At 40.9% G+C, this 27,762-nt stretch overlaps 3 protein-coding genes across 3 annotated transcripts; 2 read left to right on the forward strand and 1 right to left on the reverse strand.

The window, feature by feature from the left end:
- Nucleotides 1-18: 18 nt before the first annotated feature.
- ccnc (cyclin C) lies at nt 19-8,162 on the forward strand. Its single transcript, XM_085382608.1, has 12 exons — nt 19-158; nt 511-617; nt 800-884; nt 1,111-1,180; nt 1,283-1,334; nt 1,438-1,493; nt 2,764-2,799; nt 2,890-2,981; nt 3,084-3,151; nt 3,248-3,327; nt 3,861-3,979; nt 6,627-8,162. The coding sequence occupies exons 1-12, from the start codon at nt 127-129 to the stop codon at nt 6,679-6,681; spliced, it is 852 nt and encodes a 283-aa protein (XP_085238734.1). The 5' UTR covers nt 19-126; the 3' UTR covers nt 6,682-8,162.
- A 1,094-nt stretch (nt 8,163-9,256) lies between these two features.
- On the forward strand, nt 9,257-17,441 carry faxca (failed axon connections homolog, metaxin like GST domain containing a). The gene is made up of 6 exons (XM_085381922.1): nt 9,257-9,713; nt 12,872-13,007; nt 13,188-13,384; nt 13,476-13,693; nt 14,327-14,443; nt 15,382-17,441. Exons 1-6 carry the CDS (start codon nt 9,454-9,456, stop codon nt 15,684-15,686), a joined length of 1,233 nt encoding a protein of 410 aa, XP_085238048.1. The 5' UTR covers nt 9,257-9,453; the 3' UTR covers nt 15,687-17,441.
- A 4,801-nt stretch (nt 17,442-22,242) lies between these two features.
- On the reverse strand, nt 22,243-26,545 carry pou3f2a (POU class 3 homeobox 2a). The gene has a single exon (XM_085382535.1). The coding sequence runs from the start codon at nt 25,642-25,644 to the stop codon at nt 24,244-24,246; it is 1,401 nt and encodes a 466-aa protein (XP_085238661.1). The 5' UTR covers nt 25,645-26,545; the 3' UTR covers nt 22,243-24,243.
- Between the last annotated feature and the right edge of the window lie 1,217 nt (nt 26,546-27,762).

Consider the following 27,762-nt stretch of genomic DNA (forward strand, 5'->3'; position numbering starts at 1 on the left):
TTTCCGGAAGGTTTTTGATGTTACTCTAGCTTCTGCTTAGCCTAACTACTTTCCGTCTGGTATTCACTCCTTTGGAAGCGAGTAATATCAGTTTAAAGCTTACTTCTCTACCTCAGCTGCTACGATATGGCGGGGAATTTTTGGCAGAGTTCTCATTAGTAAGTTTTTATTAAAACTTCGACATGTTACGGTTTTGTTTATGAATTCGCCTTCTTTGTTGTGAGGCCTAGCTGTGTTTGCGGATGCATCGTATGACGACGCTAACAGTTTCTCCTAAACTGCTGCTAGGATCTAAAATAGTCAATATAAATAAGACCGAAAGAAAACTCAGTAAGATTGTATATGCCATAAAACGTAATCATGCAAGCGTTCTGTTATGTTGTCAGCGACACCAGAGCCGGCGGCTAAAGCTTAGCTTTATGTTGTTATTGTTGTCTTGCCTGCTAGCTTCATTGCTCACGTTTTGACGTCTAAGCGGTTTAAAACAATATTGTTTCATGTATTTGTCAGTCTGCAGTGGGTCCTGGATAAGCAGGACCTGATGAAAGAGCGCCAGAAGGACCTGAAGTTTCTCACAGAAGAGGAGTACTGGAAGCTACAGATTTTCTTTGCCAATGGTATTTGTTATATTTGGCTGATAGTAATTGATAGCCTACCAAGTTATGTTGGTATTGTTCGTGTAAGCTGTGTTTGCTTAAGAAAAAAACATCTCCAGGCTTAACAGTTATTTATAGCCAATCTATATTGGTATAATAAAATGCGCTATACCTCTTTTCATATTTAATTCTGTGTCTTTCAGTGATCCAGGCTTTAGGTGAACACCTGAAGCTGCGTCAGCAGGTCATTGCTACTGCAACTGTTTACTTTAAACGCTTCTATGCCAGGTAAACGGATCCCATCCAAATAGACTAAAAATCTTATTTTTATACTCCTGTGGGAGTGGCAGTGAAATGTGTCCATATACTCCATTCAAAAACATCTATCATTCAATATAAAATGTTTTAGGTTATTGTGTTCAGTTTTTTAAATAGTTGTTTTTATTATTTTTTTTTTTTTTACTTTAATACCTACTACTCAAACAAATAATTTTCTTTGTCTTCTTCTATGTAGGTATTCTCTGAAAAGTATAGATCCAGTTCTCATGGCTCCTACCTGTGTTTTCCTGGCTTCTAAAGTTGAGGTATGAGTGTTTCTGTGCTGCCACGAAGCCTCGAAGTTCCTTACTGTCTTTAAGGTTCCCACTTATTAACTGATCTGATCTTAATCATTTTTGTCCTTTTAGGAATTTGGAGTTGTATCCAACACCAGGCTGATCTCTGCAGCAACATCTGTGTGTAAGTGACTGTGTTCAGCAACATATTCTTTAAATTTAAAAATAAATGCGTTTTTTCTCCTGCAGTGTAGGTTGTATAATGCTGTTTTATTTTTCTCAAACAGTGAAAACAAGATTTTCCTTTGCCTTTCCAAAGGAGTTCCCCTACAGAATGAATCATGTAAGTAAAATATCCTTGCGGAAGTTAATATAACAGGCACAGCATCATAATATAAAGAGGTAAAGTGATCTTTTTTATGACAGTCAAAAATACCGTTTTGAGTTTTGATGGTAAATTGCACAGGACAGAAAGAGTTGAGGACATTAGACATGAAAAACATTTAAGTTGTTGTCTTATGTACATGATATTTTAGTAAAGCAGAGATTGAGGAAAAAATGGACAGAATTCAATTGATCTGAAAAGTTATTTATTAACCGCCATGCCGCTTTACAACATAACAAGAACCTTTTACTCTATATCACAGTGTCATGGCATTAATGTCTATTAATATGTGAGATTCCCCAGCTAATGTTCACACCCTTGTGATGAAAACTCAGTTACTCTGAGAGATAGCATTGTACTGTGTGCTACAGTACGCACAGTTGTTGTGCACAGCATCTCACATTGTGGTGGCAAATGCAGTGAGCTGCCACAAGATTATTTATCTAGCATCACTGTAGGGTTTCCGGGACATCACCAGCACAGCTTTGACATGCCCTCTGACCAGAAAAGTGTGTAAATTATTATTTATAGAGGGCCACTGCAAAGTGATAAAAGGAGGGAGTGGTTCACACAGCAGGGAGGGAATTTGCAAGGTGATGCTACTCATAAACATAAATTTTTGTGTCTGCTTTTGCAGACATAGTAAAAGAGAATGATGGAGTAGCACACAGACAGTTCTAAACAAAAAGCGGTGTAGATTGTGAGCAGTCTAATATTTGCTGGTGGAGTTTTTATCAGAAGTTTAATTATTTCTAATTGTGCTACAAGTGACTGCTTATCTATTTGAATGTTTACTAAACCATAAAAATTCAAGAACGGGTAGCTTAACTTCCTCAAGTTATAAGTCAGAGAAAATAAACAAAGAGGGATAAATAAAATTGTTATTTTGCATGTTAATTATTATATATACACTGTATGTATGTGTGTGTGTGTGTATATGTATGTATGTGTGTATATATATATATATATATATATATATACACACACTATGTCACGTATGTTGAATAGTATTTAAAAGCTTTGCAAGCTTTTAAAGGTGTATAATATATTATACTGTCCAGATGGTCTTCTCTCAGATGTCTTGGTTTTTAAGCATTTTTAATTTGTTTTGTGAGTAAGTTATCTCTGTAAGAAGCTGCCATGTGTTTTCTTTGGAGTCTTCTCTGAACTAGTTTATGTTGCCATGCATGTTGTGTCCTAAACCCAGTCCTGCTTTGTGTATTTACAGATATTAGAATGTGAATTTTACCTTTTGGAGCTGATGGTAAGTACAGAAAGATTTGTGTCTTTAGTGCTGGCTTGACTGAGTGTTGTGTTACTGATTTATTGATGTAATATTTTTCTATGTTTTCAGGACTGTTGCCTGATTGTGTACCACCCCTACAGACCACTGTTGCAGTATGTGCAGGATATGGGACAGGAGGACATGCTGCTGCCTCTGGCCTGGTACGATACCATCTGCTTGACATTTGTCGCTTTTGTTTATTCGATTTAGTTGTTTTTGTGTGTCCTCACTCTGTGCCTGCCCTGCCAATGTCTCTTTACCAGGCGAATAGTGAATGACACGTACAGGACAGATTTGTGTCTGCTCTACCCTCCCTTCATGATCGCCCTGGGTAAGACTTGTACCCATGCATTTCAGATTGTTCTCTAATATAGTTACTGATTTTAAATAAGCTTTAACCTGATCAGTTTTTCTTTTCCTCCCACAGCCTGTCTGCATGTTGCCTGTGTGGTGCAGCAGAAAGATGCCAGACAGTGGTTTGCAGAGCTCTCGGTCGACATGGACAAAGTCAGTTTGATATCAGTTTCAGTGTTGTAGAGTTTTACCCATTCGTACTTAGCCTCATAACATATAGCAACTTGAGGTTCCACACATTGTGATATGGCAGGCACATTGTTGCCTGTTTAAATCAAGTTTTTACATCTTTATTCTCACTTTGCCACCATTAACTGCTGATGAGTTATCTGCGTTTAAGTAGCACGGGGTCATGAGATTGACCTAGTTATTAAAATCACTGCTATCCTTTTATGTACTGTATGTGTATGTGCTAGTAATATTTTGTGCTCAAATATTAACCACATAAAGTGATATTTTTGCTATGGATTTGAGCATGTAACATACTGACACAGACGGATCATGTCATTCACTTCATGTATATGATTTTACATAAGAAAATGTTCATTTTGTTCAATGACTACTGTATATTTTACTTACAGGAAAATGACCCATTTTACTTTGATTTAACATTTGTGAGTTTTCATTACTGATGTTGCGTTGCCTCACGTTGTCTTGTGTTTTTTGTGTGTCTATTTTTTGTAAAGATCCTGGAGATTATCCGTGTCATTCTGAAGCTGTATGACCAGTGGAAAAATTTTGATGATAGAAAGGAGATAGCTGCTGTCCTAAATAAGATGCCAAAACCCAAACCACCTCCAAACAGGTATGTAGTGTACTTGTTTCTTTCTCTTTAAAAAAAAAATCCTATATTTTAAAACACACAGGACAGATTAAGTAGAGTAAAATATCAATCATATATATTTCACCTCTGTAATATTCTTGATATTTAAATTGAGCCATTTGTGTATATATTTTAGCTATTTTTTTATATTTTGTAAACTTCGTAATATATTGTATAATTTAATTAGTTTAGTCTGTTACTGTTATTGTTTTGGAGCAACTGTAACTCACATAATTTGCTTAGGGATTATTAAAGTATTCTGATTCTTACAAACCAATTTATAAAAGAAGTTGGGAGGTTAGACCTTTGTGCAAATAAAACAAAAATGCAAGGATTTGGTGCAAAAACAGAGATTTTGATAAAGTGGTTTGATCAACACAGTTTTAGTTTTAACATCTGGTTTGTTGCCGCTACATATTTTCAGTGTTTAAGTGATTTTGAAATGACTTTTATCTCAGTTCATGTGTACATTTTACAGTGTTTTTCCTTTTTTATGCAATTTTTTTTTTTTTAATAATGTGAACAACACAGTGCTGCCTGTACAGTGGCTTGCAAAAGTATTCGGCCCCCTTGAACTTTCCCACATTTTGTCACATTACAGCCACAAACATGAATCAATTTTATTGGAATTCCATGTGAAAGACCAATACAAAGTGGTGTACACGTAACAAGTGGAACAAAAATCATACATGATTCCAAACATGTTTTACAAATAAATAACTGAAAAGTGGGGTGTGCGTAATTATTCAGCCCCCTTTGGTCTGAGTGCAGTCAGTTGCCCATAGACTGCCTGATGAGTGCTAATGGCTAAATAGAGTGCACCTGTGTGTAATCTAATGTCAGTACAAATACAGCTGCTCTGTGACGGCCTCAGAGGTTGTCTAAGAGAATATTGGGAGCAACAAAACCATGAAGTCCAAAGAGCACACCAGACAGGTCAGGGATAAAGTTATTGAGAAATTTAAATCAGGCTTAGGCTACAAAAAGATTTCCCAAGCCTTGAACATCCCACGGAGCACTGATCAAGCGATCATTCAGAAATGGAAAGAGTATGGCACAACTGTAAACCTACGAAGACAAGGCCGTCCACCTAAACTCACAGGCCGAACAAGGAGAGCGCTGATCAGAAATGCAGCCAAGAGGCCCATGGTGACTCTGGATGAGCTGCAGAGATCTACAGCTCAGGTGGGGGAATCTGTCCATAGGACAGCTATTAGTCGTGCACTGCACAAAGTTGGCCTTTATGGAAGAGTGGCAAGAAGAAAGCCATTGTTACCAGAAAACCATAAGAAGTCCCGTTTGCAGTTTGCCACAAGCCATGTGGGGGACACAGCAAACATGTGGAAGAAGGTGCTCTGGTCAGATGAGACCAAAATGGAACTTTTTGGCCAAAATGCTATGTGTAGCGGAAAACTAACACTGCACATCACTCTGAACACACCATCCCCACTGTCAAATATGGTGGTGGCAGCATCATGCTCTGGGGGTGCTTCTCTTCAGCAGGGACAGGAAAGCTGGTCAGATTTGATGGGAAGATGGATGGAGCCAAATACAGGGCAATCTTGGAAGAAAACCTCTTGGAGTCTGCAAAAGACTTGAGACTGGGGCGGAGGTTCACCTTCCAGCAGGACAACGACCCTAAACATAAAGCCAGGACAACAATGGAATGGTTTAAAACAAAACATATCCATGTGTTAGAACGGCCCAGTCAAAGTCCAGATCTAAATCCAATCCAGAATCTGTAGCAAGATCTGAAAACTGCTGTTCACAAACGCTGTCCATCTAATCTGACTGAGCTGGAGCTGTTTTGCAAAAAACAATGGGCAAGGATTTCAGTCTCTGGATGTGCAAAGCTGGTTGAGACATACCCTAAAAGACTGGCAGCTGTAATTGCAGCAGAAGGTGGTTCTACAAAGTATTGACTCAGGGGGCTGAATAATTACGCACACCCCACTTTTCAGTTATTTATTTGTAAAAAATGTTTGGAATCATGTATGATTTTCGTTCCACTTCTCACGTGTACGCCACTTTGTACCGAATACTTTTGCAAGCCACTGTAGTTAGTGTCATACTGACGTAACACTGACATGGGGATTTCCATGTTAGAGGTGGCTGAAAAGATGGAGATGATTAAAAAAATAGTCTCAGGTGAAAATGATTGTAGACGGTTGTCTCATCAGAATCTGTATTATTTTTTTTATTTATTTTTTTTAAATTGCCACGTTTGTACACAAACGAGGATTTGTCTTGGGTGTCATGGTACAAAAAAAATAAATCAAACTGTGGTACAGAAATGGAATATATGGTGTTTACAGTATCTTTAAATATTATTATTAATCCTCATAACAGGAAAAAAATGTACGTATGTATGTACGTATGTACGTACTACCGACAGATATTAGAATAGAAATTAAGAAATATGTAAAGGTTGTGCAAAGTGTAGGTAGAAAATTACTGTACATGTGAAGATGAGGTTTGAGCTTCTTTTCTCTGGAAATGGTTTCACAAGTTAATTGTTTTTAATTGCTGTGGGTCTGCTTTCATTAGTACAGTATGTTCTTGTACACTTGGACTTCTCACAGTCTATCTCAGTGACCTGTATGCACTTCATTTTTCTCTCTGTCTGCAGTGAGAGTGATCAGAGCTCCAATGGGAACCAGAGCAACTCCTACAGTCAGTCTTAGCATGCCGTCTGTATTTCCGTGGGAATCCATAATGTCGACGTGGAGGATCTTCTTGTAATGTCACAGTGCAACCATTACAGTGTCACTTGGAAACAGTCACAATAATCAGAAATTTGATCCTCAATCAACCCCCACTCCCCAACAAACTGAGTGTCTTTACCTTTTCCTCCTTGTCTGATCATTATGGGTTTGTGGACTGAGCGAGAAACACGGAAATGCCTGCAGTGAACAGCAAATCGAATACAACAAGCCATGACGTTGTCTCGATTAGGCTCCAACTTGAAACGAACTTAAAAGCCAAGGAACATTTTGGGGGTGGAAGGGAATGTAGGGGGAACAGATGTAATGGTTCAGTAGACACTCGTCATTGTGATGATCCTGACATCCTTGAACAGTCCAGAGGAGTGAGTGTTTACACGTCGAGCTCCGTGGGATTTGAAAAAACAAAACTTGATCACGAGCACTGTGCGTGCATGTCTGTGTCTGTGTGTACTACATGTGAGCGGCCACTCTGGGTGGGTTTTAATTCCTCAGGGATTGCAGTAGACTTTTTTTTTTTCCTGTTAATTGATTTTGAGCTTACAGGGTGGATCTTATTGGTTATCACCCTGTTCAGCTGTGATGGGATGCACCTGCCCTGTTAAGTGTCTCTGCTGGCTGATTGGTAAACTGTGGCTGGAGAAATGCCAAGAGAAGCTCCTCATGAGGGCACAAATGAGCTCTTTGAATACAAGAATTTACTGTTTTGAATTATGACAACCCACCAACCCCCACCTCCTTGTAAATAGCCTTATGATACTTTTCTTTTATCTTTCATGCTTTTGCTTATATAAGAAAAGTTTAATGGAAATCATGAGCTGGTTTGTGCTTCAGATAAAAGTGCCCCTGTTTGTTTTTATAGTAAATATTTTTTCCATTTACCCTACTTTAGTTGTATAGTGCATTATCTAACACTTTTTTTGTTTTTGGAAAAACCTTTGCTTTTAATTTGTCAAGGAACATATTTTTTTAAATGTTTATCTGCAAAGTTTTGGTTGTACCTTATTTTAATTTACTCTATTCCCTGAATTTAATCACTGAGTTGTGGCAATATGTGTGTGTAAATGTCTCTATATTTTTGTGATGTAATACAGCGGAAGCTGTGTGTGTGGCTGTACTTAAAACAAGGTGCTTGAAAGCCTTACAAAATAAAAGCTGCTGGTTAAAGAGAGAACCCCTCATGAAAGCACATTGTCCCATTCAGGTGAACTGCATAGTGTGCTGCTATTGTTGCTTATTATTATTATTTTTCTTTCAGGCCTTTTCTTTTTTTTTCCTTTAAAAAAAGAAAGAAAAACAGATGTGGCACGGTGCCCTCTGGCCTTTTTCCTGCCATTCAACTCCTCTATTGTTGGTGTCCACTTTAAAATAGGGTGTGATCCTATGATCCTACATGGATATATCTAGTTCTAGTTAAAGAACAAAGAAAATGTTATTTTAAGGCTCATTTCGAAGCTCAGTTATGGTAATAAAGTCTATTGTGTATTGTCTACTTAACAAAGTGGGCCTTCGTTTTTGTGTAATGCACATTGAGGCATCTTCCAGCATGTTACAAAAGTCATAGGAAATCCTTTTTACCAACAGCAGTGTCTGCTCAGAGCAGGGGCTGTGGTGGGACCCCTAGTGTTGATTACAAAGAGTGACAGCTGACATGTACTGGTAGAAAATTCGGAATGTGCACAGCCTGGGGCTCCAAGTGGCGACATTAAAAATGAGGATAAATTGTACGTTATGATTATGAAAATGAAGCACTGAAGGTGCAGTAAACTCTGGTAGTTGACGCCTTCGGGGTACAGTCAGTTCCCGTGACGTCGCTTTAGCTGCATAAGGGCAGCGGAGGTAGTATGGCAAGCTATGTGATGTCTCCTTCAAAATAAAGGTCTAAAGTCAAGATTACACATGAACTGACAAAATGCGGAAGCAAAACTATTTTTAAGTGCTTCTTCAGGAGTACTTAATCATAACCTTAACGTAAAGTCTGTGACAAATCTGTTGGCAACCGCACCGACAAGGAATTAAGTTTAAAATAAGTGTAACCCCAAAGAATTAATCATGGTCAAAAGATACAAAAGCCTGTTTGAAGTTCGACTTTTAAAGCTACTACGCTTCAGTAAACTTGAAACAAATCTTCATATTTTCTCATTCTCTGTGGCACACCTGTTCATTTTTGTGACCTTTTATTGCCACAAATATTGTGCTGTTTCTAATATTTTTATTAGCACTGTTGCCTCATTTATAAGAGTTTTATCTGTTTTAAAAGGTTAGATACAAAGTATTGTCAAAAGGGAAGGAATTTTGTCCTGTTGCCACTCATTCATTTGGCTGTCCACCAGTAAAGTAGCCTTATTATTTTGTAGTAGTTTAATAATGGTTTGTATTTAGCTTTGGATTTATCTATTTTTGTTCGGCACTTTTCTTGACATTACTCGAATTATTTTGCAAAGGATGACCCGCAAATCCACTTTTATATTGAAAACATAACCGGAAACCCTTTTGTGTTTCACTTACTCTTGACAGTAATTATAAAAAGGGGGACATAACCTGGGAGCTCCGAGCGGGCTTCAGAGAAAGTCAACCCCGCTACGGGGACGGGCTCCGGGCGGGATGCTTGTGTCCGGTCGGCTGGTCCTCGTGCCGTCGCCTCTCACCTGCATCCGCGTGCACCCATGAAGCCCCCGCTGATGAAGCTCTTGGCTGCCAGGGTGAGGCGGAAAGTGGCCAGAGACAGAGAGCATGTACTGGCGTGTCGGGTTCGCCTGGACTCGGTCGTGTGTGGCTGATCTCGGACCGAACCAGAGCCTCTCCTCCGGTCTGCTGGGGTCCGATGATCAGCTCTCGTTTTACGGGTACATCATCGCATACCCACTGCAGGACTGCGGCGGGATCATGTCAGCTTTGGGCTCGGACTCGTGGTGGCGGAAAACACTGTATTTGACCGGAGGGGCTCTGCTCGCTGCCGCTGCTTATCTGCTGCACGAACTGCTGGCCATCAGGTACCAACAACAACAACAACACAGGGACTGCCAGAGAGAGGCAGACCTCAGGATCCCTGTACGCAGGCCTCCCAGGCCAGAGCACAATCCGTGTGGATTTGATCTGCTCATATTTTCACTCCAAAGCTGTATTTTCCACTGAGGTCTGATATTACTTAATCTCGTCTGATTGGGCTGGGTGAGAGTGGAGACGGGGGAGAAGGAGTCGTGAGTGGGGGTGGGGGTGTTGTGATGTAACGGAACCTCCACCCCTTGAGCTTCCTCCTCATAAACACACACATATTAGGGGAGATTTCCATCTTCGCTAGCTTATTTCTGTGATTAGTGATATGATAATAGTTTATTAGTGTTATTGTATGTCCGTGTGCTACCACGGCCTTCACATAGCTCTGCTGCCAAATGAAAGGACATTAGAGGCAGTAGGTCGCTTTCATTAGTCTCTGCTAGAAGGACGAGGGAGGTGATGGAGGTTAACACTCCCGCTGGTGTTTAGGTCCAGTCTAAACGCTGCAGTGGTGTGTCGGTCTTTTATAACCTCTGATGTAAACACCTTGAATCATGAAGGTTGCGGGAGGGGATATGGTAGCTTTAAAGTAGAAAGAAGCGCTGTGTGCTTGATTATTCATTTTCAGGGTGAAAGCTTTGACTGAGCGAGTTTATTTCTTCGATTTACCCGCAGTCCAGGCCAGGGTCTGTGCTATGTTACAGTTTAAAGGGTACTTAGTGTTACTGCAAATGGCACTGACGATGTGCTTTTAAGATGAGGAAACGGAAGCTTCCTCTGCGGTTTTTTTGTTGTTGTTTTTTTGTACCTGTATGAGCGGATATGTTGCAGTTTCCCCCCTGCCTCCCTTTCTCTACATCGTCCTGTCAGCAGCCATGCGTGCTGTAGGCGATCCTCTTCTATTCTGGTGTCAGCGGCTATTTAAGCACCGCACTGAAAATAGACAGCTCCTCTGCACTCAGCCGCCTGCTTGTTTGTCGTTTCAGCACTTTACACGGCGGACAGCTCCTTGTCCTAATTCTGCATCCTCTCCGCGTGAATGTGCTGCTTTTCGTCTGGCTGTGGTTGTGGCAGTTTTGACATTAACCGGTCGGTGATTCGTTATTATAATGTTACAGTTTTCATGCAGACAGCCCACGTGATGCACATACTTACGACCTTTTCATTTTCATTTTTTATTTTGCTGACGAAAGCAAGAGAGTAACTTAGTAAAAACTAAAGCAGGAGGACATTAACTGTGAGGAAATGTACTGACAGTTTCCTCAAATAATAAAAACCAGATCAGAATAATCTGGAGAGCGGAGAGCCAATCAGAACAGCCGATGAGTATGGAAGTGATTCAGTCAGAAGGTTAGAGTCGCAAATTTGATCTGGCCCCGGAAACAGTGCAGCAAAATTGCTAATTTTGGTATGATCCAATACCAAGTAAATACTGGGCCACTATTGCCGATACCAATATCAGTACCAATACTGATTTCAGTGTATAAAGGCAGTTTATGTAGGGGAGAGTAAGTGTGTCATGACTAATGAGACGAATCACTATCAATTTTCAAATTTTAGACCACTGAATCGCTGTGATTTTTACTTTCCACAATAATTAGTTAACACAATAAAAACACAACGTTCACTTTTTCATGGATATGAAACTGTGTTGTTGTCGTTTTTTGTTTGTTTGCTTTTTGGAAACTTTTTGGAGTGCAAATGTTCCTGTCTCTAAAGGACTTTTTTCAAGTGTGCTTTACGCTGTAAATAAATCCATGACAGTCAAAACAAAAAGGTTTCAAAAACACAATTCAGAGGGCGACATACCTTACTTAGAGGATAGAAACAGAGTATCAGCCCTCTTGTGCTAGTATCAATCCAATACCAGTTCCAGCGTTGGTATTGATGCTATCCATATTTGGATCGATCTGCCCACTACTAGGTACAGCTAGCGCCCATGACCCCCGTTTCTCACGGAAATGCAACAAAATTCTAATGCTTGGTAGGAAGAGAAGAGTAGACATATGGACATAATTTACATTTGATGTCAAGGAAAACAGGACGCTGGAAAAACTCTCAACAGTAAAAACACAACAATTTTTACACCAACATATTTATATTTTGTCACCTGAATCAGCTTCAGATCTAGTCTGCTATAATCTTTAGATATTTGGCCAACTAAAACTAGACTGAAAGTAAAAGATTTGAAAAAAATATGGCTAAAATTAAATAAAAATGTGCTGTGCTTCTGAGACTTACCTTAACCATAAAATCTGCTAAGTCTATCTTTGTATGCTCCCCAAAACTGGCTAAATACATACACCAACCTTATTACTCTAACAATAACCACAAAAATAAGTGCTTTATGAGCAACTGTGGTGGCTATCTCCATATTTTTTTGTTCATGGACTCTTCTACAGTTGCAGTATAGTTCTTTATCTTGTAATGGGCTTTTGGCCAGACTTCGACTGTATGAAGCTAATAGCTCTTCTCCCTTTAAGGCCGCCCTCCAAGCCAGATTTCCTCTGATTGGCTGCCCTTTGTAAACCCGTGTGCCTGTGCCAAAACTGACTATTCAATGATGCCCACTCTCACTGACATCAGAGGGGCTAATAACATCAAATAATAGAAAAAACTACACTCTCTATATAGTTGATACAAAATACTTGGTTAACACTCATCCTAACTTAAATTTAAACATGGTCTAATGTTATATCAAGTGTTTGTACATCTAAGATCTAAAGATTTGTGTCATGCCGACTTCCTTTTTGTTCCCTAAAAGCGGGAACAGCCTAATTGCTTCCCTGTTTTCAGCTATAATATGAAGTAGACTACTAACAGGCGGCTATGAGGATGGTATCAGTCTTCTAATCAAAGTGAAAAGCAGGGATGTATTTGAGGCTGATAGATTGGTCTTAATCCATCATATTTACAATGTAGCATCAAGAGAAAAGGCTAAACTTCTGATGAAGAACACAATCCAAATGAAAAAATGCTGAAAACTGCAAAGGACTAAATGTCTATGTAGAAATATAGAAGACGAGTGCTATGTCCATGTATGCAGTTGACTCACACCCAACCCACACTCTACATTTTAGTGTTTAGTTGTTGTTTTTTCACAACCCTTGGAGTGTATGTGACATGCAGCTCTTTCCTTCTTTGCCTCATACAGAAAGGAGGAAGAGCTGGACTCTAAAGATGCAATCATACTCCACCAGTTCTCCAGGCCCAAAACTGGCGCCCCATCTCTGTCGCCTTTCTGCCTTAAGCTGGAGACCTACCTCCGTATGGTTGACCTGCCCTACCAGGTATGACTGTGTTTATGTGGCTGCAAAAGAAAAACAATATTTTGTCTGTTATATAATAAAATGAATTTATTAAAAATAATCTCTCCTGCAAAGGTCACTCAGTTTCTTTTGCAGCATTTACCAACCACTTTGAGAATTTTCTCATCATCTTCCCACCCCCTTTCCTTAATCCTCTTCTAGAACTACTTTGATGGGAAGCTTTCGCCGCAGGGAAAGATGCCATGGATCGAGTACAACCAGGAGCAAGTGTGTGGGACAGAATTCATCATCGACTACTTGGAGGAGAAGCTGGGCGTGAGCCTCAACAAGAGCCTGACACCCCAGGAGAAGGCCTTATCACGCGCCATCACCAAAATGGTAGATGAGCACTTCTACTGGTGAGGGACCGCTGAGATTCAAGCTGATTGTTTTTGTATTAAATGAGTGCATCTGTGTGTCTGTATATATAAATATATATGCATCTCACAGGACCATAGCTTACTGTCAGTGGGTGGACAACCTGGAGGAGACCCAGAAGATGCTGTCGGTGAGCGGTCCACTGAGTGACCTACTCAAGTGGATCCTGAGTCACCTGACAGGTGGGATAGTTAAGAGGGAGATGTATGGTCACGGGATTGGACGGTTCTCTACCGAGGAGGTGTACGCCTTAATGGAGAAGGACATGCGCACCCTGGCCACCCTGCTAGGTGAGGGTTTTTTTTCCAATTTAAAATAGTATGAGTCAGCCTATGGGCAACTGAATCTATTTAAGTATGCATTAAGGTTAGAAGTATGTTTATCCAGAAGACAAATGGATTCAAAACTTGGAATCCAGAAAATCACCCAGATTTAGATGTGGTCACATTCGAGTCTTCAGTGGGAAAACACTTTTTTTTCTTCCTTTTTTTTTTGCTTTGTTTTGTAAATCTACAAATCACTTTGTATTGTGAAGCTCGATCTCAGTGTGTGTCACCATTTTGGTTGCATATTTTACCCCAGGGCCAGATCAGTGGCTTTTCAATATGCGCCTTGAGACCTATAACCAGAGACATCACTTTTGTTAGCAGCAGTAGATGGAAAAAAACTGAAGGGATTGCTGAACACTGACCTGCTGTGGTAGAAACTTAGCATTGCAATCACTGTCAAACCGGGTAGTTCATGGTAGACAATTTGCAGTTGTTTGGCCATGACAGGTGGCTTCTCAGGTTAAATGTTTTTCACTAAAGGTGTCAGTTAATCTGTTACCAGTATGTGTTTATTTATTATAAAACAGAAGAAAATGGAATTCAAGGGGGGAAAGCTTCACTGTTTGACTTATATTTTTCTGTCTGCTGTCTAAGGTGATAAGAAGTACATTATGGGCTCTAAGCTTTCAACAGTAGACGCCGCAGTGTTTGGTCACCTGGCCCCTGCTATGTGGACGCTACCGGGATCGCGGCCAGAGCAGCTAATCAAAGGTGAATTCACCAGAAAGGCAGTCTACCTAATTTCAAGCAAACTTGCACTTGAGTGATGTATGTACAGTATACACAACTCCAATTCCAAAAAAGTCAGGATGATGCATAAAGTGTAAATCAAAACAGAATGCAATGATTTGCAAATCTCTCAAATCCATATTTGATTCATAATAGAACACGGGAAACATATCTAATCTTTTTCTTTCTGAATTTTTATATGAAATATAGAAATATAGAAATGTGAACTTTTGCATGTTCTAATTACACATTCAGCACAGAATTCATACATTTGAACACTATGTATGAGAGGAAAACAACACAATGTCCTTTAGCGAAAATCATAATCAACTGATGCAAGATGAGAAACATCAAAATGAAAATGAAATTCACTAAACTGTAAATCAAGTTATTTGTTTATCTAAGAGAATAAGAATAAAATTAATAATAAGAAACTCTCTGATCTTTGACTTAGAAACTTTTTTAACCTTTTCTGCTAACCTTTAAAGCTCATCAGTGCCTAAAAGGACCAATGGAAAAGTGATGAATTATCATTTTATTACTATTTATACATAAAAATCTGTTTTCTTCTTCTTTTAAATCTAAGTCATCATTACTGGAAAATAATATTTCAGTTAGGGCCACTTTAGTCAAAAGAAGGTGTTATTTCCATTAGGCAGTGCTCTATATGTGTATACACAACAGCCCAAGATGGGATTAAAATGAGCAACTGGTGTTTAGGTGGGTTGCAAAGCAGCTTGTAGGCAGGCTAGAGCAGTTGCACAGAAATCCCCAGTAAAGTGTTTCCTGAGCTATCAGCTGGCGTTGCTATTTGCTGTTTTATGGACTGTGAGATCTAATCCTATACTCACTTATATCACTGGTGTCTCAGTGAGATACCTTATGGGCGCTGTACCTACTGAGATGTTTGTTCCACCCAGGTGAGCTGATCAACCTCGCCATGTACTGCGAGCGCATCCGCCGACGATTCTGGCCCGAGTGGTTCGTCGACCTGGAGGACTTCCGCTACAACGACACCACAGAGGGCAGCGACTCGCCCTCGAAGCTCCCCGACCTCGGCCTCTACTCCCGCACGGACACTTTCCAGGACGATACGCGCTCAAACACTTTACACACTCACACGCCACAAGACCCGCCATCGTCTCAGAGTGACCCCACGGGCCACTCGCTGTACGACTCTGACATGGACACAGAGTGTTCTGAAATAGACCAGCCGAAGTGCTGACGAAACACACACACACACTTATAGTACACACTACATATAGGCACGCCGCAGGAGGGAGCTGCATCCCACCTATGTTCTACCTCTTAGAACAGAAAACAACAGGGGGGTGTATTCGGTGTTCGCCGGCCGGGACGTTGAGGGTGTAGGAGGGTAAAGTGCCAACTGTAGTGGAGGAAAGATTGCAGAACAAGGAAAAAAAGGTACAACAGAGATGAAACTGGAAAAGAAGTGAAGAGAAAAAAAAGAAATGTAGGTTTAAAAGTGAGAACTAGACGCATTCAAATCAGGAGTAAATGACGCAGTTGCCGAGAAACTCCTCCACATCAACTGCAACCACAACCTTCTACCTGTTGTCTGTTGCGTGCCCACTGTTGTCCCTCGTAGCAGCTCGCACCACCCAGCAGCGTTTTGCGTCTGTGTGTGTGAGTATTTGTGAGTGCATGTGTGTGTGTGCGTGTACCAAATGAACCTTTAATACATGAAAGGATCTGTACAGAATCCATCAGAAAGAAAACATTTCAGTGTAAATATATAAACGAATCTGACTTCATTCTCAGATTTAATAGATAAAAACTGTATTATATATGAGTATAAATAATATAGATAGGCTGGAACTATAGTATTATGTCGTCTGTCATATGGTGTAAATATTCTAGGTGTTTCTCTTATGAATTCCTACCCTGCTGGTCTAAGATCAGCTAGAGGAACCCTGTGAATTCTTTTACTGTATGTATCCGATTACAGGGATATTACAGTATTTAAACAGTTGAGAAAAGAAAAATCATAAAACATAATAGGTAGTAAACTCCCAGTTTCCATTAACATCTTGTCTAACTGAGGCAATTATTTTGCCTCCAAAAAATCCCCCAAATCTTAATGTACGCTGCTGTTTTTAGGAGATTTTACATGCATTCAAGCATTGAGCGCACGCCAAACAATCGTGTAGATATAGAGCGATAGATAGAAGACAGTCTGAATCAAAGTGCATGGCTGATTCAGGCCCATAAGTCTCTCTTAGCACCCCACATTGATAATCTTTAGCTACATTTCTTAGTAAGCCTAGTGTGATGGAACGATGTAGCTTGTTTGTCGGTGCCTCTGGCCAAATCAGCCGTGCGAGCATGTATCCAATGGATTATGGAAAAAAAGCACTTGTTTTCTTTCAGCATTTCTGTCAGAAAATGTTACGTAAAGCAATAAGAGACACAGACACAGGTTCAATTTATGCCAGGCTGTGATAATTGTGGTGTGTGATGGTAAGGAGCAGGCTCTATGTGCGCTTGTCGTTCATCAAGCGCACGTACCGACAACGTTTTGTATGCATGGAAGAAAGGGCGAAATACTATTTATGTTCCTGTGCACATTAGCCTCACATCATTTTAAAAATATTTAGCTCTAGAAGTTTGTTGTCTGTACTTACAGTCCTGGTATAAAGAAAGCACACCCTCTTTCAACTCTAAGGTCAGAAAACACGTCAGGACATATTAAAAAGTCACATGGTCTTACCAGATTCTAAAATAATGTATATATAGCCTCAGGTGAATACCAACGCATGACGTATTACACTGTGTTGTTATTAAAAAAAATAAGCTGAAATGCAGAAGCAGGATGTGAATAACCAAGTATACCCCATGGTCCAGTAGCCATCTTTAAGCATCAGTAATCGGACGTAATTGTTTTCTCCATGACGGAATCAGTCTCTCACATTGTTGTGGTGAAAATCTTTTCATGTGGCTGCAACACAGACCAACATCATCACACCTCCACTCCTGTACTGGACAGTTGGTGTGACATATTTGTGTTAATTTGCTTTGTTTGGTTTTCTCCAAACATGGTGCTGTGCATTATGGCCAAACACCTCCACTTTAGTCTCATCTGTCCAAACGGCATTGTTCCAGATGTCTTGTGATCTGTGATCTACATGTGAACTGTAATATTTAACATGCTAACTGAGGCCTGTAGAGTCTCAGATTTAGCTCTTTGTTTTTTTCAGTTTCTGTAAACACGGCACAGCCAGACTTTGGGGTGAATTTGCCAGGATGTCCACTCCTGGGACGACTGAAAAATGTTTTCCCCTTGAGATTAATCTTTCTCACTGTTGAATGACAGACTTGAACTCAGCAATCACAGTCAGTCCCAGACATTTTATTCGACCTGTCCTACACTCTGTCCATAACGGAGTTACAGAGTTGCTGAAACTAAAAGTTCTGTTAGGGAACTTTAGGGGAAATTACAGATCTCACAGTAAACAAATTGTGGATGTGATCAGTAATTACAGTTGGAAAAACTGTAATTTAAACCCTGATGTGAGGCCTTTAATGGGTGTATACATGATGTCAGCCAGTAAGTTACACTAAAATATATTTGGCGTAATTTTAAAAACTGCGTCTCCAGTTAGTCATTTGTCCACCAGAGAGCACTGGAAGCAATTTTTTCAAATATGCTCACAACTCCTGCTGCTCTCAGTTCTAATAACCACATTTATAGGATAACATTAAAAATGTCTTTTATGCTATAATAAGTTGTTTTTGTATGTTTGAGTTTTTCAAATGCTCAGAATTGTCTCCAAAATGTGCAAGCGTGGCTTCGTTTGTGGGGATGCTGCATGTATGTAAGACTAGAATTAAAAACAGATGTAGCATCAACTTACCTCTAATTCGAAAGAAGAAGCAACAATCCTACATAATGAAGGGAACTGATGAGGAAAGAGTCCAAAGGATGAGAGGGCTTTTTATTTATTTTTTGATCCTTAAGGCACTATTACGATTCTGATGTCATTTTAAAACCATGAATTTGAATGTGATGATGCCTCGCTGTTGAATTCTGCTCGATAAAACAATGCCATAAGTTGCTAGTCCAAACTCTGAGTCTGATCTAAGTCTTTTGTGGGGACACAGCAGACACTGAAGCCTTTATGGGTGTGTGTATGTGTAAGTGTGTGTGTTCAGCAGCTGAATTTCAGTGGAGTAACAGACTGAAACTAAGAAGCTAATGAACTGAAAAGTTTGGTTTGGTGTCTTAAAACCCCTGGCCTGCATGCTATTGCCTTTTAATGTTAGTAGTCAGATTCAGCCTTATGGACGCTGAAGCTAAACTGTTTACTTCATACCAGTGCCAGTGTATGACTTCTGTTTTTGTATGTTACATTTATTTATATATTATATTTAGTTTATGCTATTTCTATTAATTTGTTAAGATGGCTGATGTGCTTGAATTTGATAAGCAATTCTACTTTTTTTCTACATTTTGCACTTTAGTTATGTTTACACGTGTTATGTTTCTATGTCTGAAAATCACTGTCAGACTAATGATATGCATTGGTGTATTAGTGCGCTGCTAGATTTTCTTCAGGCTTCTGCTGACATATAACTCTTATAAAAGCTACACATGTCCATCCACAGCAGTGGTTGCATGTATATCCACAACCTGGAAAGTTTTCCAGCTCATACATGCGGTTTGCTGCATGTCTGACATTTGCTGCAGACTCTGCCTTTACAAGACACAATAACTCAGCTTCACCCTGCAGTGATTTATGTTCACTTGAAGCCGAGATACCAAACTGACACTCGATCTTCTGTAAGCAGGGTGAGGTGAGTCATCCTGCTGATCGGCTGATCATCAGTGTCTCCTCTCTTCCGTGCGACTTCACCTCTGGCAGTACAAATTGCAAAAGTCCTCCTGATAAGAGTCTGTTGCCAACTCTGTCTGTCTCAGTGTTCCTCTGCATTTCGAGGTGAGAAGTCAGGGTTTAAGCCCCGCCCTGCGCGTCACAGTTCCCATTCTACCCCGATTCCTGCTTGTAGACTTGTAGAGGCCACATTGCGCTGTTGTCTTGATGTTGTGCGTGCGGAAAAACACTTGTGGTATCTTGTTGGACTGTAAATAGGTGAGCCAGAAAAAAGCCAAACTAAATATATAATTTATAAATGTATATATATATATAGATATATATATATATATATATAGAAAGACAGAGAGAGTGAGATAAATGAATATGACCTGAAAGAACATGCTCTGCAAGGGTTAAAAAAAAAAAGAGATTCTTATGAATGTATCATAAACAGAGATAAATGCTGTATGACAATGGATTACTTCTAATATTTCATTAAATATAACTGCCATATTTTCCTCTGGTTTTGTTTCCGTCATTGTGTGGATTGCTGCATGCATGAAAAATTAGAATATTTCTGCATGAACTGTTCAGTATCAACATGTTGAACTGGGTATACTCTGGCATATCTATCTCATAATCCCTCTCCCTCTGTGCTTGCTGCCATACGACAATACTAAGCCCACCCAACAATGCTGAAGGATTAGCTCTCTGCCCTTTTCTTTGGGCTCTAAGGGAAACAGAGAGGAAAAAGCAGGGTATAGAAAGAGAAAAGGCAAGTTGCGGGAGCACCAATGTAGAGACGGAGCGTGGGTTTGGGTGCGAAGCGGGCTTGAAAAGGGGAAGAGACAAACAGCTCGAGAACAGATGAATGATATTTGATAGCTTTGGCTGGTTGCGTTTCTGAGACCATTGTGCAAAATCCCTGGGAGATCGCTTCCACACAAGATAGGGGAGACAATTCAGGACTGACAATGACACCAGAGTATAAATCATCTCTGGTGAGTCAAAGATGGCATACAGTGTCAGAGGGAGCAGCTGTGTGTGTGTGTCTAACACGTGGCTGAATGCATGATATGTGAGGTGAGACAATGTGTGTAGTGAGAACTAAGCGTGTCTGAATGTGTGTGTGTGTGTGTGTGTGTGTGTGTGTGTGTGTGTGTGTGTGTGTGTGTGTGTGTGTGTGTGTGTGTGTGTGTGTGTGTGTGTGTAAAAATATGAAAAATGCAGAGGATGCCTGTAGGAGCGTGAGGGCCGGGAGGAGGGCAGATGGTCGCTTGCTGATAGGACGGAATCCAGGCAACGGGGTCCTCCAGAGAGCTGGGTTCAAACCAGGTTTACACACACACACACACACACACACACACACACACACACACACACACACACACACACACACACAAATATTCACGCTTATCTCTTTCTTTCTCTTTCAGGCACTCTCTTTTGTTGCCCCTCAACTGCACACACCAGTTTCAAGTGGTGTCAAAATAAAAGCTTGTGTATATCAAATGATAGTAAAATAAAATACAGGTGCACAGTTAGACAGATTCCTTGTTATTTTAAGGTTGATAGCAAATTATATATCTACATATTTTTTCATTTACTTTAACTTGACCTATTATTGAATATTCGAAATTACAAAAATGTGCATTGTCAGTTTGTTTAAATAAAGATATCCCAGTTCCACATTCTCAAAATGCAAAGTGTCAGAATGTTTTTAACCACCATTCACCTAGAAATTTAACACAGGTAAATAAACTTTGCCTCCATCTCCCCTTTAATTGATACTACAATAAACCTTTTTTTTTTTAGAGTATGTTTGATCAAGATTGTGGTGGAGAAATGCAGGAATCTAGTAAAATAACATAATAACTGGATCTAAAAATTAGGGGAAAATTGTGAATCTTTATAGTAAAGAAGGAATTATAATAACAATAATAATAATAATAATAATTTCACTCAAAAATGAGTAAAATTCAAAATCTGTATGTGTTCTTCACTTTTTACCTACTTTTTTAAATTTAATGCCATTTTTAAGCTTGTGTGTCTTCTCTTGTTCTGTAACCTCAACACATAACTAATTGCCTAATGATTATTCATGAAAATCGATGATTATGGAATAATGGACACACTGGCCTGTAAAAAATAATAATTTTGAACATCGGCATTCACCGTTCAAAAATCGACCGCCTTACATTCAACTTAAGGCTCTTGAGGCTTCCTTTAAACCACCAGGTGGCGTCAGGACACTTTCCGATTTGACCACCGATCAGGCCAAGGTGTAATAAAACATACAGTACAGACACGAGGTGAACAAACCCAGTGCAGAGATGTACTGTTAAATGCATTTCCAGCTGGTGAAGGCTCGCACAGGTTCTGAAACAACAGTTTAAGCTTCATTTTTTTTGTAATTTAGACTGAAGCCACAACCTTTTAATCTCTATTTGAAAAACCCTGTCGATATGTTCTTTTTCCTTTTTTTGCACAACATTTCAGTGTTAATTTATTTGCACACGTTTCCCATTTAAACTATTTGTATATTACTTCATCGTACATGAAAATGATAAATAGGACAGGTTTATGGTTATTTTTAGTGTGCATGCTGATGGCAGCAGGCCCAGTTATACATAATAACACTATTATTATGTATACCTCACCTGCAGTGAGGCCTATATACCTTCATTTCACATCCTTTACAGACAGGCCTGCTTTTTATTTATTTATTCATTGCCTAATAACATTTTTTTAAATTTTGCTTCGATGGTCAGAAATTTATCTCGCCGTGCTTGTCGATCACATTTCGCATTTATCCTAATAATAATAATTTGAAGTCACTTGCTGAGCATCTTCTGTAACATCCATCACACAGCAGTATCAGAGCACATCAGCGGTAGCAAACACTTCAGCGAAGCAGGTGAAACATTTTAAACAACCGAGACGAACTGATAAAATCCCCAATTTTAATGCGAGTCCGCACACAATAAAAAATACAGTTAAATGCGACTTTTTCCCCTTCTTTCTTCCACCCTGAAGCGCAATGAACGTGCAGGACTGCAGAGTTTTAGAAAACAAATACGCTTTAATGACAAAAAGCATTTAGAAATTGTGCAATCGTTGATTTCTTTTTCCTCTTCGTTTGATCACAGATTTCAGGTCACTGCTATTTTGTTTTGGTTTGCCTCTTTTTTCCCCTCCACCCATCAGAAACTCAAATTCAGCTGAAGATTAAACAGGGTGTGATTACAGTATTTTTTTTTAAATTTCACAAATATGGGGCCTTATTTTAATCGAGGGCGAATTGTTATGTAATACCTACCCATAAATAAAAAATGCCATGTGCGTATTGCAAAACGTTACATAAAAATATTGCTATGGTTATTTTTTATGATTGGCGATGAAAAGGGAGGTTATAGACCTACTTTGATGTTGTTAGGTAAGACTTATACATTCAGGTTTGTTATTTTTTTTGTACACTGTCTCACATTAACAAGCTTTGGTCTATTAAAAATGTTCCTCTCCAGTCATCAGTATTCCTCAGCTTTATTTGAGTTTCCACTTTCTTTCTTTCTTTTTTTCTGTTTTATATATATATATGTATATTTATTCTTCATAATTTGGTAAAAGAACCTTTTAGTGGGTTTTTCCTCCCACATACACTCCTACTATCAGATCAGGTTATCAATCACAGGATTTCAGTGGCACAAGAACACGTGTCTGTGTTTGTGCTTTGGCACAGACTGACAGAAAAGAAACTGAACATACAAACAACCAAACGAACGAACGAACGAAGCAATACAAAAACGAATGAAGATACATCCCACAGATCGCCTTCTCCGTGAATGAATGAGTCATACAGTAGTAGTAGTAGAAGTATAGCCACTGTGGCCAGAGCTGGTACCAGGATATATTCAGTTTTTTTCTTCTTCTCAGGAAAAGAAGGCAAAATGGGCTGGATTGTTCAGAGTGTTCCAGCCGGACAGTCTCGGTCTTTCTCGTCACAGCATTTTGGAAAAGTACAGAAATAACAAACAGCAAAAACACACTGTAAACAGGCGCACAGAAATTTCTGCACAAAAGGAAAAGCCTTGAAGTCCACCAATACTCAGTCTCAATTGTATTATTATTATTATTTATTTATTTTATTATTATTATTTGCTGATAAATTAGGAATGTAAAAATGTAAATACTTTCACATTTTATTATATTAAAGCAATACTGTATTTTTATTGTGAATAAGTTCAGGTCGTCACAATAAATTTAGACGAATACCTACAATTTTACAATAATAATAATAATAATAATAATAATAATAATAATAATAATAATAATAATAATAATAATAATAATAATAATAATAAATTATCTGGCTGGTATTGGCTTAAAATTTTAAACATTGTACAGCAGGTGTCTGCCATTTCAGCCCTCTCTTGCCACAAGCCGCGAAGAACCCCTGTTGCTTTTGTTATGATGGAAAGATGGCGTTTATTTACCCACACTCACTGCGACTAAATCATCATGCCCGAAGCGAGTTTTTATGTTTTTTCTCCCCGCGGACACGTCTCGTCCGTGTCACACTCTGCCTTTTTTTCATCTCTTCTTCTTCTATTTTTTTAAATAACATATTTGATGATGGCACACTGGCGCCTGGGTCTGGCATAAAGAAAATGTCGCTGTTTTTTTCTTATTCTTTTTTTTCTGGTTAGCACACACCACCCCGATACGTTTGGCAGTTCTGCGGCATGAAACCTCTCCATACGGCTCTGCTATGAGTATTTTTAGCGCTCGCGTGCCACTGCGTGTCCCCACTGTGTCTGTCCGTGGGTCCAACATCTAAACTGGCTGAGGTCCAGTTCCGAGCGGTCCAGCACAGAGAATAAAAGAAATAAGGAGGCGTTATACCTCCTTTAAGGGGTCCGTGTTTTTACTCGGGATTGAGAACTGAGGTCACTGCACGGGAGTTTGTCCTCCGTGGCGAGGAGGGGTGTCCCCGTACATGTCCTCTCCTCCAGGTATCTGTCCCCCAGCGGGCGTCATCCTCTTCTCCTTTTGCCGCCGGTTACAAAACCAAACCCTCACCACCTCCTTCTCCAGCTGCAGGCTGTCCGCTAGGGAGTTGATCTCCGCTGCTCCCGGTTTTGGACATTTGAGAAAATGGCTCTCCAGAGCCCCTTTGACGCCCACCTCAATGGAGGTTCTCTTTTTCCTTTTCCGTCCCTGTGCCGCGATTTTATCCAAGCTGGTGGGGCTCCCCGAGGTGGAGTCCGCCTCCTCCAGCCACTTGTTCAACAACGGTTTTAGTTTGCACATGTTTTTGAAGCTGAGCTGAAGCGCCTCGAACCTGCAAATGGTCGTCTGAGAAAAAACGTTCCCGTACAGTGTCCCGAGAGCCAGTCCCACGTCCGCCTGGGTGAAGCCAAGCTTGATTCGCCGCTGTTTGAACTGCTTGGCAAACTGCTCCAACTCGTCAGAGGTCGGCGTGTCCTCGTCAGACTGATCCTGATGGCCCCCGTGCTGGTGATGGTGTGTGAGAGACTGCTGGTGGGCCCCGGGGCCGCCTCCGTGTTCACTGAGGTGCGGACTGTGGCTGTGGTGGTCCTCTTCGCGCAGAGGGTGGTGGTGCATCCCCCCTTGCTCTCCCCCCGGCATCAGACCGAAGCCGGACTGAGAGTACACCAGGCTCTGGCCCTCAGATGTCGCCATACCGGAGATGTGCGTTGTGGCTGTGCTGGTTCGCCATGCTCTGGCGTCGTGATGCGCCTGCTGGTGCGCTAGGTGAGGGTGTCGCTGTTGCTGCTGCTGCTGTTGCTGCTGCTGCTGCTGCTGCAGACTGCTGGAGTTCTGCAGCTCCTCTCGGTCACTGTCATGCAATACGGGTTTCACGTCCTGTTCTCCGAGGGGACTAGACGGCCAGGGTGCCCCGCTGTCACCGTGAGACAGCGCCGTTATCCACTGGTGCGCGTGGCTGAGCGGATGCCCAGCGCCCGGTAACGTGCTATAGTCGTTCTGGAGCAGGGTGTGCGCGTCCCTGTACGCTGCCGCCTGCTGCATGCTCCCGGACTCCGAGTGCGGCGGCGGCGCGCTGCTGGGGGTACTGAGGACGCTGTAGTGGTTGGACGTTGCGGTCGCCATAACTATCGGAGCCAGAGTGATAGCTGGAGTTAAAAGGAGGCTGCCTTTGACAGTAACTCTTTTGCGCCACGGGGCAGCTAGGCGTCTCTCTCCAGCATCTCCCGGGCGCTGTGCCAAGGGGACGCAGAGGCGCGCACCTGTGGTCCGCCTCGCTCCGCTCTTTATTGGCCAAGAACGGTTGACAGATGTGGTTACCCCTGACAGCACCCCGCTCATTGGTCACGGGAGATTGTACAGAAACCCCAATCACTCTGCCCAACAATACAGGCAGTCCTGCAGGATGCTAGAGTACTACAAAGTGGAGGGAGAAATCAGGCAGTGTAAACACAGAATAGGCAGAAGAACCTGGGTTGTACTAAAAGAAAAAAAAAAGGGGGGGGGGTGTCTGACGTTTCTGTCTTTGTTTTAAAGTACTTTTATAACCTTGATCTGGGTCACTGGGTCACAAGTGTTGGATTTGTGCGTCAAAACGCTGCGTAAAAGTTACACACGAGATGAAGACTTTACATATTATTTATTGTAGGATAGCCATCACTCCCGTTTTAATAGTTTTTTTAAACGCAACTTTCAGAGAGCAAAATGTTTAAAATTACCAAACATTCCGACCACGTCTGATTCCGAAGTTGGATATCTGGAGGTTATTTTGCGCCACGAAAACAAAGCAGCGATCGTGACGAGAAACTTCCAGCTGCCTCTCTGCCCCCAGGACGCTGTCCAGAGAGAGGGGCTGCGTGCTTCCAGCTTCTGCCCCGTTACCATGGCGAACGCAGTGAATGGAACAACAACGCCCACGTCACAGCTGCAATTCGCTCCTTCTTTTCGTTCCGTTCCAAAGGGCTCATTGGGGCCGCGCTCTCGGCCGACGGGACAAATAATAGGGAGGAGGGGAGGGGGAGGAGGAGAGGGCAAATCGGGGCCGAAAATAGAGGAGGCTTACAAGAATGGATCCCTCTGCCTGCTCTGAGCCCACTCCACCCTACACCACCCGCCCCCACCTCCACCTGCCTGTTGGGTAAACTTTGAGATGTGGCACGCGAGGCTTGGCTTTTCAGACAGCAGGCCTCGACCTTTAATGTGCGGATGAGGAACAAAATGTAGAAAATATTTCCTCCTTCAGCAAATTTGTGCTCTCCAACCAGAGCGTTCTCACTCCCGAGGCGTAACATGTGGACGTTTTGTCACGTCCCGCGGCGTTCCTGAGGAACGCGAAAGGAGACCTTCGGCGTTCTTATGGTACGCGGCGGGTTATGGCTGGAATCCAGTGCAATGACGCTCCCGCGGTAGTAGACGTTCCAGACCTGTATTCCAGCCCTAAACCTAACCTTATCCCTAGCCCTGACCATAACCTTATTCCTGACCTTAACCAGGACTTTAATGATGTTAAATAGCGTGTTTCTAAGCGATTTGAAGAAAAAGAGCGAACATGTGTAGGTTCAGTCCAGACGGTTCTCATATTTCCTCTTTTTCCGAGGTCGTCATTTAGGAACGTGGTGGGTAGCCGAAAACGTAATATGGTGACGATTTGTCACCTAGCGTAAAATGTTACGCTTTGGGAGTGAGAACGGGTTGCTCCAACATGAGTTTTAAATGGTATACCCACAAGTCCCATAAATACCATATAAAATATCCACTTTATTGCACTTTAAAATCTCTTAGCTGATAATTAATGCAACTTTAGACTAATCCAGGAAATCCCACACTTATTTGACAGCTAATGTTACCTGTAACTATGAAGATTGAGCTTTTAAACATAATCTGATGCACTGATGTTTGATTAAAGCTGTGCTGTAATGACGATTTTAATGTATATTATCATATAAACACTACTTTGTGTACATTTTGAAGACTTTGAATTCTCCATGAAAGTGTTTTTAATGGAAACTAAGCTTTCACTAAAGGCTTTCAGTACCTCGTTTATCATTGTAGCACAGGATCGTTAAGGTGTTGGGAAGACAATATCAGTTAAGTTAGTGAAAATTCATCAAAGCACTAATTTTTTTGCAGCATCTGCTGGTCCTATCTTTAAATTAATGCAATAATATTGAAATTAAACTATTCTTAATTCTGCTGAGTCCCCCTGAAACCCTATTAGACCCCTCGGGGGTCCCTGGACCTACTTTGGCAACTACTGGTATTTAGGAGATGTGATTTTATTGGCTCAAAGTGGGGCACTGACTGTAAGACATCATAGCTATTAGGAGGTTAAAGGAACCTCAAAGGACCAAAAAACATCAATGTTTCACCTTCAAACAGGGATGCTGTGCAGCATCATGGGCATCAAGGAACATCTGTGTAATCTTTTATATATATATATATATATATAAAATAATGTTA

The sequence above is a fragment of the Rhamphochromis longiceps genome, linkage group LG15 (assembly GCF_057381845.1).
Source record: "Rhamphochromis longiceps isolate RC_006_pf linkage group LG15, R_longiceps_female_GT1.1, whole genome shotgun sequence".
Lineage (NCBI taxonomy): Eukaryota > Metazoa > Chordata > Actinopteri > Cichliformes > Cichlidae > Rhamphochromis > Rhamphochromis longiceps.

Coding starts and splice junctions, on each gene's coding strand:
- ccnc (XM_085382608.1), top strand. CDS start 127: ATGGCGGGGAATTTTTGGCAGAGTTCTCATTA. Junction 159..510: donor TTTTGGCAGAGTTCTCATTA/GTAAGTTTTTAT, acceptor TGTATTTGTCAG/TCTGCAGTGGGTCCTGGATA. Junction 618..799: donor ACAGATTTTCTTTGCCAATG/GTATTTGTTATA, acceptor TGTGTCTTTCAG/TGATCCAGGCTTTAGGTGAA.
- faxca (XM_085381922.1), top strand. CDS start 9,454: ATGTACTGGCGTGTCGGGTTCGCCTGGACTCGGTCGTGTGTGGCTGAT. Junction 9,714..12,871: donor CACGAACTGCTGGCCATCAG/GTACCAACAACA, acceptor TGCCTCATACAG/AAAGGAGGAAGAGCTGGACT. Junction 13,694..14,326: donor CACCCTGGCCACCCTGCTAG/GTGAGGGTTTTT, acceptor CTGCTGTCTAAG/GTGATAAGAAGTACATTATG.
- pou3f2a (XM_085382535.1), bottom strand. CDS start 25,644: ATGAGCGGGGTGCTGTCAGGGGTAACCACATCTGTCAACCGTTCTTGG.